The 9,574-nt window shown below is 67.5% G+C and overlaps 2 protein-coding genes across 2 annotated transcripts in view; one reads left to right on the top strand and one right to left on the bottom strand.

Moving 5' to 3' along the window:
- The window catches only part of CAPG (capping actin protein, gelsolin like), a 4,062-nt gene extending 883 nt beyond the window's left edge, over positions 1-3,179 (top strand). The window contains exons 5-11 of the mRNA XM_035312829.1: positions 421-588; positions 1,367-1,516; positions 1,612-1,701; positions 2,226-2,358; positions 2,439-2,527; positions 2,607-2,700; positions 2,745-3,179. Of these exons, the coding sequence (XP_035168720.1) occupies positions 421-588; positions 1,367-1,516; positions 1,612-1,701; positions 2,226-2,358; positions 2,439-2,527; positions 2,607-2,672 (696 nt within the window). The 3' untranslated portion in view covers positions 2,673-2,700; positions 2,745-3,179. The remainder of the gene's footprint in view (positions 1-420; positions 589-1,366; positions 1,517-1,611; positions 1,702-2,225; positions 2,359-2,438; positions 2,528-2,606; positions 2,701-2,744) is intronic.
- A 682-nt stretch (positions 3,180-3,861) lies between these two features.
- Positions 3,862-9,448, bottom strand: DBNL (drebrin like). Its single transcript, XM_035312828.1, has 12 exons — positions 9,065-9,448; positions 8,747-8,821; positions 8,495-8,641; positions 8,273-8,350; positions 8,026-8,177; positions 7,737-7,785; positions 7,514-7,588; positions 7,311-7,413; positions 6,506-6,607; positions 5,542-5,636; positions 4,981-5,086; positions 3,862-4,590 (listed from the first exon to the last, which is right to left on the bottom strand). The coding sequence occupies exons 1-12, from the start codon at positions 9,431-9,433 to the stop codon at positions 4,451-4,453; spliced, it is 1,491 nt and encodes a 496-aa protein (XP_035168719.1). The 5' UTR covers positions 9,434-9,448; the 3' UTR covers positions 3,862-4,450.
- Between the last annotated feature and the right edge of the window lie 126 nt (positions 9,449-9,574).

Here is a 9,574-nt window from a genome sequence, read left to right as displayed (position 1 = left end):
GGGTGCTGGGCGTCCCCAGTGGGTGCTGGGCGTCCCCAGTGGGTGCTGGGCATCCCAAATGGGTGCCTGGGCAACTCTGGTGGGTGTTTGAGCTTCCCAAATGGGTGCATGAGCATCCGCGGTGGGGGCGCAGGAGGCCCCCCGTGGCCCCCCCCCCACCCCCACCCCGTTTGCTCCCCACCGAGCACGTGGTGTTGGGTGCTGCCCACCCCCAGTGCTCAGCATCACCCCTGGGTGCTCAGAACCTCCTCTGAGGCCCCCAGCGCCCCTACCATGGCGCTCAGCAGCCTCTCCGGATGCCCGGTCTCCGTGCTGGGTGCTCAGCACCCCTCCTAGGTGCTCGGCACCCCCCACGGGTGCTGGCCACCCCTCCCCAGCGGTCGGTGTCCCCGCCGGGCGCTCAGCACCCCGTGCCGGCAGGAGGGCGGCGTGGATTCGGCCTTCAGGACCGTGCGCCCCGGTGCTGGCCCCGGCCCCGTGCGCCGGCTCTACCAGGTGAAGGGCAGGAAGAAAATCCGGGCGACCGAGCGGGACCTGAGCTGGGCCAGCTTCAACACCGGCGACTGCTTCGTCCTCGACCTGGGTGAGGTGGGTGGACCCGGCCCCACCGCCCCCCGGCCCCTCCCCGCTTGGTGCAAGTGCCCTGTGTCCGCCTGGGTGTCCGTATGTCTGTCCATCAGCCCATCGGGGTGTATCTCCCCTCCATCCAGAGGGGTGTGTCTGCCTGTCCCTTGGGGCGTCCACCTGTTGGGGCATCTGTCTGTCCTGAACATCAGTCTGTGGGGTTGTTCATCTGTCCTTCTGGGTGTCCACCTGTCCTTCTGGGTGGCCATATCTGTCTGTCCTGTCAGTCTGTTGGGTTGTCCACCTGTCCTTCTGGGTGTCCACCTGTTGGGCTGTCTGTCTGTCCTCACCATCGGTCTGTTGGGTTGTTCCTCTGTCCTTCAGGGCATTCACTGGGACATCTTGTCTATCCCTGGAGCTGTCTGTCCATCCTTCTGGACATCCCTCCCTCCATCCATCCATCCATGGGGGCATCTGTTCATCCATGTGGGTGTCTGTCCGTCCCTCTGGGTGTCCATCTGCTGGGCTGTCTGTCCTTCTCACCATCAGGCTGTTGGGTTGTTCCTCTGTCCTGGGCATCCACTGGGGCACCTCGTCTATTTGTAGGGCTGTCTGTCCATCCACCCACCCACCGGGGCATCCGTTCATCCATGTGGGCGTCTGTCCGTCCCTCTGGGTGTCCATCTGTCGAGGTGTCCCTTGGGCGTCCCCGACCCGGCGACTGCTTCACCCTCGGCCTAGCGGTGGCCACCAGGCTGGTGCGGGCCAACCCCGCCACCGCTGTCCCTCTCCGTGTCCCCAGGCCATCTTCACCTGGTGTGGGGCCCGCTGCAACGTCCTGGAGCGCAGCCGGGCCCAGGAGCTGGCGGCGGCCATCCGGGACGGCGAGCGGGGCGGCAAGGCCCGCCTGGAGGTGGTGGTGGACGGCGAGGAGCCACCGGAGATGCTGCAGGTACGCGGGCCCCGCGTGTCCCCAGGGCTCGTAGGAGGCAAGGGGACGTGGGTGGCCCTGCCGTGGCTCTGTCACGCCGTGTCTTCACCCCGCAGGTGCTGGGCCCCAAGCCCAGCTTGCAGGAGGGCAGCCCCGAGGAGGACGCGGCGGCCGACCAGAGCGCGGGGACGGCCGTCCTCTACAAGGCAAGGCCACCGTGGCCCGGAGCGAGGGGCTGGGCACGGGATGGGGACGCTGTGGTGGCCCTGAGGGGACGTGGGCTGGTGGCAAGCGAGAAGGACGTGAGGGCATGGCGCACGTGGCACCAGGGGAGGGTTGGATAGGGCGTCAGGAGGAATTTCTTCACGGGGAGGGCGGCCGAGCTTTGGAAGGGGCTGCGGGGGGACTGGTGGGGTCCCCATCCCTGCAGGTATCTGGGAGCTGTGGATGTGGCACTTGGGGACACGGGACAGTGATGGGGCTCAGGTCAGGTTGGTGAACCTGAAGGTCTTCTCCATGCCGGGTGACCCCACGATCCTCTGGGCACAGCTGGGGCACGCTGTGGTGGCCATGGGGCTGGGGTGGCCCCTGTAGGGGGGGGACACAGGGCTGGGCATGGCCAAGGGACGCTGTGGGGGTAGCAGTGGCTACAGGGGGCACAGGGCCACGCAGAGGGACACGGGGGTGGCCCGATGGTGACACCGCGGTGGTGACACCCCGGCCACCGCAGGTGTCGGACGCGACGGGGCGCATGGACCTGACCGAGGTGGCCAGGAGCAGCCCCTTCAGCCAGAGCCTGCTCTGCCCCGACGACTGCTTCGTGCTGGACACGGGCGCCGGGGGGAAGGTCTACGTGTGGAAAGGTGCCTGGGGACAGAGACAGGGGACGGGGACAGGGCAGGGGACGGGGCCTCCCAACCAAGGCTGACGTCCCCGTCCGCAGGGCGCAAAGCCAACGAGCAGGAGCGCCAGGCGGCTCTCAGCGTGGCCGAGGAGACCATCACCCGCATGGGCTACTCGCCCCGCACGCAGGTGGGCACAGGAAGGCCGGGGGGGAGGGGCACAGTGACGTCCCCTCGTCCCCCGTCCCCATCGTGTCCCCGTCCCACAGGTGGAGATCCTGCCGCAGGGCTGCGAGACGCCCCTCTTCAAGCAGTTCTTCACCAACTGGAAGTGAGGGGGGGCACCACGGGGCCAGGACGTGCTCGTGCCCTCCAGCCATCCCCGTGCCCTCCGGCCATCCCCGTGTCCCTGCCACCCCCAGGCCATTTCCAAGCCCAGGCCACCCCCGGGCCATCCCCCAGGCCACCTCCATGCCATCACTCATGCCACCGTCTCCACATCCATGCCACCTCCGTGCCCCCTCCACCTCCATGCCCAAGCCACCCCCATGTCCCCTCCATCTCCACCCCCCTGCCACCCCATCCCCACGCCGCTGCCACTCCCGTGCCCCATCCCCTGCTGTCCCCAAGCCCGTTTTGTCCCTGTACCCACGCCTGTCCCCTGCCACCCCCCCCACCCGCTCTGCTGCTGTACCTCTGCCACCTCCACCCTGCCCCGTGCCCCCACGTCACTGCCGTGCCCACGCCACGTCCCCGTGCCACCCCCGTGCCCTGTCACTGCCATGCTCACGTGCCACCCCCGTCCTGCACCCGTGCCCTGGTGAATAAAGGCCCGATGCTGAGCCCCGTGTCCTGCCGCCAGCCCGGGGGGCAGGAGGACGTGGGGCTGGGGACAGCTGGGGGTGACACTGGCCATGGCAAAGAGACCGGCAGCACCCATGGGTGCTGAGGTCACAGGGAGGCAAAGGGGCTGCGGGGGCACCCCCTCAAGGTCCCCTCACCCTGGTGTCCCCACACCCTGCTATCCCCGGGTCCCCTGCACCCCCCTCACCCTCAGTGTCCCCAGCTCCCCAAAGCACCCCTATAGTCCCCTGTGCCCCCAGACCCCCCCCTGCTCACTCCGGCTGCGGTCTCTGGCTGCTCTCCTGAGCAAACCTCCCTCCCTCGTTAGACTCATCGGCAGCACCAGTACTAATTACCCACCCAATTATCCCTGCCCTCACCCCCCGGCACACCGACCCGCTCGGCGCAGCGCGGCCACAACTCCAGACCCATTGCGAAACCGGCACCGAGCCCCACGCCCAGCTCAGCTTCCCCTTATTAAAGGTGCCTCGTTAGCGCTGGCGGCTGACATTAAAAACCCGTGCCCTCTGCCAGCCCTGTGCCAAAACACCACCATTTCACCCCAAATCACGCCAAAGAGCCTTAACACACAGGGGTGGGGGTTAACCGCGGGACACGGGGTTGGGGGAGTGCAGAGCAGGGACCCCGAGGGTGGCGCAGAGCAGCAGGGGCACGGCCGGGTCCTGTGCAGCCGTCACCAAAGAAAAGCCCTTTTATTGACCCGGGGGGGGAGCACGAGCGGCCCCGGCATCGCTAAAACCCGTCGTAAAACCCGTCGCATCCTTTGTTCCAAAAGCAACACCAGGGAAAGGAGCTGGAGGCGACTGAGGAAGGCGGCAGCCGGGCCGGGCTCTTCCTTGTTCACAGTGAATGGGGCACGCAGGGGGGGAGCCCTCGCTCACAGCTTTTTGCCAAAAACCCCCACTTTGGCCTCGTTTGATCTCCTCCCCGGCTGGGAAGCCGAGCGCTGGCCGCAGCTCTGGGCTCCCTGCGAGGGGTCGGACCGTGCGAGAGGCCAGAAGGAAGGGGAGCCCGCGGGGCAGGCGGCTGCTCCGCGCCGGGACGGAGCCGCGGAGCTTCTGCCAGCGCCCCCGGGGGGGCATCGATGGGGGCTCCAGGGTCAGGGGGCTCGGGGCCATGGCACGTCACTCAGAGAGAAGGAAGAAAGGCAGGAAGGAAGGAAGGAAAGCCACGCGCTGCTTGGAAGAACCAGGCTGGAGCCGAGTGCTCCCGGGGGGGGCCGGGAGCTGCCGTGGCCCCCGCCGCCCCCTTACTCGATCAGTTCCACGTAGTTGGCGGGGAACATGCCGAAGTGGCCGTCGGGGCCGTAGCCCCGCCACCAGCCCTCGTCGATCATCTCGATGTTGGTGATGATGTTCTCGGGGTCAAACGAGATCTCGGTGTCGTCAGCTGGAAGGAGATGGGGGGGGGGGGGCGGTGAGGAACAGCCCGGCCCCCCCCGGGGCTGCCCCGAGCCCCCCGCCCGCCTCGGGTGTCCCTCCTTCGGTGCTGGGGACGGGCTGCTGGCACGGCCAGGGCTGGAGGCAGCCAGGGCGGCTCAGACGTTACAAAACACAAATATCCGGGCAAAGCTGGCTCCGGGACAGGAGGGAGGACAGCGAGAAACAGATTTTAGGAAGCAAAAGGGAGGGAGGGCATCGTCCCCCTTCACTTGCTTTCCCAGCTCTGCAGGGGGTGGGAGATGCTCCCTGTCGTGGGTGCTGCAGCGCGATGGGCAATGCCCTGCCCGGCTCTGGGCCCCGCGCCCCCCGTTTCGGAGGAGCCCCCCCCAGCCCGTACCCGCTTGGTAGTCGTAGAGCGCCCGGGCACACAGCCCCTTCCCCGCCAGGTCCGGCGTCTGCTGGTACTCGGCCGGGTAGTCGTACTTGGCCCCATCAGCGTGGTCCTTCGGGAGGGAGAAAAGGGTGTTAACGACGCTGTGCCTCGTTAGGTGGAGCCAGGCTCCGGGGCACGGTGTCTGCCACGGCGCAGGATGCGGCCGGCGAGCAGCGTCCCCCCCAGCACAATGGTTTGCTGGACGTGGCCACCCCGGAGCCCCGCGTCCAGAAAAGCCACGTCCAGAACACTTCAGGACGTCTCCCCCCCAGCTAAAGAGAGGAAACCGAGCATCCACCACATCTGCAAAGGAAGTGCTGCAGCGTGACACAACCCCGCTATTACACAGCGGAGAATCTGACGCTGCCTGCCGAGAACAGCCGGCCTTCCCTGGCCCCGCTGCCCTGGGATGTGCAAGCAGGAGGAGGAGGAGGAGGAGGTCTGGGGGATAAAAAGCCCCCAGGGCACCAGCGGGGCTCGGACCCACGGGGACGCTCGGGGTGCCTCCTGTCTGTGCCACCCAACCTGAGGGGGCTCCTCGTAGATGGCCGAGGCGTCCGGCGGCTCCTCGTACACATCGGCCTCGTCCGCAGGGGGCTCCGGGGCGCTCGAGTTGTACCCTGCAAGGGGAACGTGCGTCACCAACCCGCTCCCTGCTCCCCCCCGCCGCTGTCCCCAAGGTCCCCACGCTGCAGGGAGGGAGCTGAGCCAGCACAAACCCCGCAACGGGGAGAAGCGTGGGGCTGGGGAGCCCTAAAAAGGCCGAGAGGCGGCATTTCCGATGGGGAAGGCAGCGAGCCTGCCCGAGATTCATCATTTCCTAAAATACCAGAGACGCAAATAGCCATAGCCAGGCTCCGCCGCTTGCGGCGAGCAGCGGGGAAGGGCCGGCGCCGAGACCTTGGCCAAGAGCAGCATCTAGTGGTGACCGCAGCGGCCTCGGGGAAAGGCTCAGCGTGGATGGCAAAGCCCTGGCCAGAGGCTGAACGCCAGCATTCAGCCAGGAGAGGTCACAGGACCGCGGGGTGGGGGGGGCTGGGGGCACCTCCGGGCCCCTCTGGTGCCACCCGGCTCCAGCAGGGCCACCCAGAGCCCTGCACCGCGTCCAGCCGGGTGCGAAGGCTCCAGGAGGAGGCTCTGGCACCTCCCTGGGGACCTGTGCCAGGGCTCCAGCACCCATCCAGCATGGACACGCTTCGTGATGCTCAGGGGGAGCCTCCCGGGCTCCAGTTTGTGCCCAGCACCGCTGGGCCTGGCACTGGGCACCGCTGGAAAGAGCCCGGCTCCGTCCCCTCCGCTCCCCATCCTCCCCCTTGGCTTCAGCGTCACCCTCAGACCTCGAGCCAAAGCCAAACCCTGCCTGCTCTCTGCCGAGGCGCAGGAAGATGGGGACGAGGCAGAAACCGAGCAGAACCCGCTGCCAGCTCCAGGGACACTTCGGAGAGGTAGAGCAAAAAGCTTTGCTCGGCCCGGCAGCGAAGGCACGCACCTGCAGCGGGCACCGGCGATGCTGGCGGCGTCTCCTGCGCCGGGGGGCCGGGGCTCGGCACCGCGTTCGCCTCCCTCTGCAGGAAGGGGCTGCGCAATTTGCCTGGAAAAGGAGACGGAGGTGCTGGAGGAGGGGGCTCGGGTACCCCTGGTTGCCGTCTGCCCACCACCGGGCTCGCCTCCCCGGCAGGATTTTCCAGCTCCGGTCCCTCTTGCAGAAAACGAGTTTGCCGACTGGTTACAGCAGCGCCGCAGCCGAGCAAACAAGAAACCAACCCCGACGTCGTGTCGGGGAAGCAGAGCAGCTCCGAGGCCGGCAGTGCCAGCTCCCCGGGGATTTTCCTGCCACTCTTATCTCGCCCATCGGTGCCTCCAAGCGCAAACAAGCACGGGGCCGCGCCACCACGGTGCGCTCGTGCTCCTTCCGCAAAACCGGGGAACACGAGTTACTCTGGACTAATTGGAGTCGTTCTCTGGGGGCTGGGCTGCTGGGGGGGGGATGTTGGCCCGGGCACATCACGTGTTAGCAGCAGCTTCCTCGGCTGCAGCCTCAGCTTTGGTTTTCACAACTTCCTGGCTCCTGCCCCGCGGAGCGGCTCGGTCTCGTCGGCTGCGCGCGAGCAGCCGGGCGGGACGGCAGGCAGCCGGGCCGGGTTCCCTTCCGGCATTAGTACGTCTCATTTTTTTTAAAAAAAGAAGAAATCTAAAGCTTCCCGGGTACAGCGGGGTATGGGTTTGGCGGTCTCAGGTGTTAACGCTTCCCTCCACACCTTGGGAGCCCCCCGGTGCCCACCGCCGTGTCCCACCTGGCTGGGCAGCGGCTGCTGTGTCCCCGGGTGCCGACCTCTCCCTCTGCTTGAAGATGTCCCGGGGGTTCACCGGCCTCTGTGCGATCAGCGACGCCGCCTCCTGCACGGGAACCGGGGGTTAAGCAGGGGCTGGGGGGGCTGGAAGGGGCCGAGGGGCCGGGAGCAGCCCCCCAGCACGGGTCCCTCCCAGCAAAGCGCACCTGGGCTTTCTCCACCGACTCGCTTCTCCTGAAGCCTCTCCGCTGCTCGGCCTCCTGCTCCTCCGCCTGCTCCTTCTGCGGCACAAGAGGGGTCGGTGACACGGAGCCACCCACCGGGGACCACAGAAATGGGGACAAGGAGGGGTGGCGGAGGGCGAACAGGGGGGACACCCCCTGGATTCAGCACCCCGAGACCCTCGGAGACCCTGGCGCCGAGGCTCACCCGCTGCTGCTGCTCCCTGTCCCTCCTCTCCGCCTCCTGCTGCAGCCTCCTGCGGTGACAGAGGGTGACAAAAGGACAGCGGTGCTTAGTGCCACGGCCACGCGGGGACGGGGACAGCACAGCAGGAGCTGCCCCAGGGAGCTGGGGAAGGCTCTGCCTGCGGGGAGCGATGCTTGGAGCCTCCCCAGCCCCGGGGAGGGCAGACACACGGCCAGAAGGTTCTCTCTGCACCTCCCGTTGTCCCACGGGAGCGTGAGCCAGGGACACGTCACAACCACCAGGGACTCACTTCTGGGCCTCGATTTCGTTGGAGCGGGCTTTGTATCTCTGCTCCCGCCCCGCCGCCTCCTGCAGCTCCCGCTCCCGCCGCTCGCGCTCCAGCCGCTGCCGTTCCTCCTCCGCCCGCCTCTTCTCCTCCAGCCGCCGGTTCTCCTCGTCTTTCTGCCAGGACACGCGCACGGGTCAGGTCCAGAGCCCCCCAGCCCTCAGAGCTTGGCTTCGGCGGGCAGCGAGCAGCCCAGCAGCACGGCACTCACCTCGGCTTTGGCCCAGAAATTATCTTTATTCACCCTCTTGATTTCGGACATCGCGTTCGTCTTCTGGTAGACGGAGCCCTGCAGAGCGTGGTGGGGCTGAGCAAAACCCCCGAGCTCCCCCCGAAAAAACACCCCGAGCTCCGTCCAGCCCCGTGCCCGGCACATCACGGCACCGCAGGATGGCTCTAAGGTGGTCTCAGGCATCTCCTGACACCAACTCACCACGGGGGCCTGGGGTCCGGCGTCCTGGAAGCGGCTGCTCTCCTTGTGGAAGCTGTAGTTGGCCCCCGAGGCTTTGGCCACCTTCTCCATGATGAGCTCGGGCTCCACGTCCTCCTCGGCGCGCGCGTTGATGGTGACGTGCGCGCCCTGCGCGGGGACAGCCCCGGCTCAGGGGGGTGGCCTCGAGGTGACCTCCTCGGGGACCACCCCATGGCAGGGGAAGGGTTGGGGGGCACCGGGAGCCCACCGGACCTTCAGGAAGCCGGCGACGGTGCTGACGTGGTTGGCGCAGGCTCCTTTCCGCACGTCGTTGACGCCTTCGCCCGTCTGCAAGGGAAACCATCGGCAGCCACTTACCGGGGGGGTCCCAGCCCACGGGGGTCTCTCCACCCACGGGGGTCTCTCCAGCAGCAGCACCTTGAGTCTGGGCTGGAAAACTGTCCCCAGGTGCCACCTGGGGACCTCGGTGCTGCCGGGCTGTGGGAGACCCGGTGTTTTTTTTGGCCACCGGGTGTTTTTTGGCACGGGGGGAGGTCCCCAGCGTGCGTCCCTGTCCCCGTCCCCGCTCACCCAGTTGACGAGGACGTATTTGGGCAGGCCGGAGTTGGGATCCTTCACCCTGCAGAAGGCGTACATCACCTTCCCGCTGTTGAGCTCCTCCACCATCTCCTCCAGGCCCCCATCTGCGCCAGGAGAGGAGCGGGGCTGGGGCACACCCGGGGACGTCGGCACCTCCTGCCCGGCCCCGCAGCCCCCCCTAGCAGGGAATCGCCCGAAAACCCCGCTCTGATCCCCAAAACCAAGCCCACCGGTGAGGATCCCTCCTGCTTGGAGCCCAGCAAAGCAGAAAACGAGCTGACGCTCGCTGGTGGCAGCCTGCTCAGCCCGGAGCTCTCCTTCCTCGCCGCTATCAAATATTGATGGCCCAGCAAAAGGCATCGGATGCTCCGCGGGAGGGGACGTGGGGGACCTCTGACCCACACCCAAAAGTCCCCGGTGCCAGCCCTAAGCCCTACCCCCCCCTCCCAGCTCCTCGTGCCCCCCGTGCAGGGTGCAGGCGCGGTGCTGGGGCGGCGGAGC

The sequence above is a fragment of the Oxyura jamaicensis genome (genome assembly GCF_011077185.1).
Source record: "Oxyura jamaicensis isolate SHBP4307 breed ruddy duck chromosome 22 unlocalized genomic scaffold, BPBGC_Ojam_1.0 oxy22_random_OJ189, whole genome shotgun sequence".
Classification (NCBI taxonomy): domain Eukaryota; kingdom Metazoa; phylum Chordata; class Aves; order Anseriformes; family Anatidae; genus Oxyura; species Oxyura jamaicensis.
Note: the sequence above shows the minus strand (reverse complement) of the source record. Positions and strands in the feature narration are given on the sequence as shown.

Bases quoted from the DNA above. Each gene is read 5' to 3' on its own strand.
- DBNL (XM_035312828.1), bottom strand. From the start codon at position 9,433: ATGCCTTTTGCTGGGCCATCAATATTTGATAGCGGCGAGGAAGGAGAG. The intron at 8,351-8,494 runs GTGAGTTGGTGT...CACGCTCTGCAG, and splicing joins CCGGACCCCAGGCCCCCGTG to GGCTCCGTCTACCAGAAGAC. The intron at 5,087-5,541 runs GTTGGGTGGCAC...TCCCTCCCGAAG, and splicing joins TCTACGAGGAGCCCCCTCAG to GACCACGCTGATGGGGCCAA.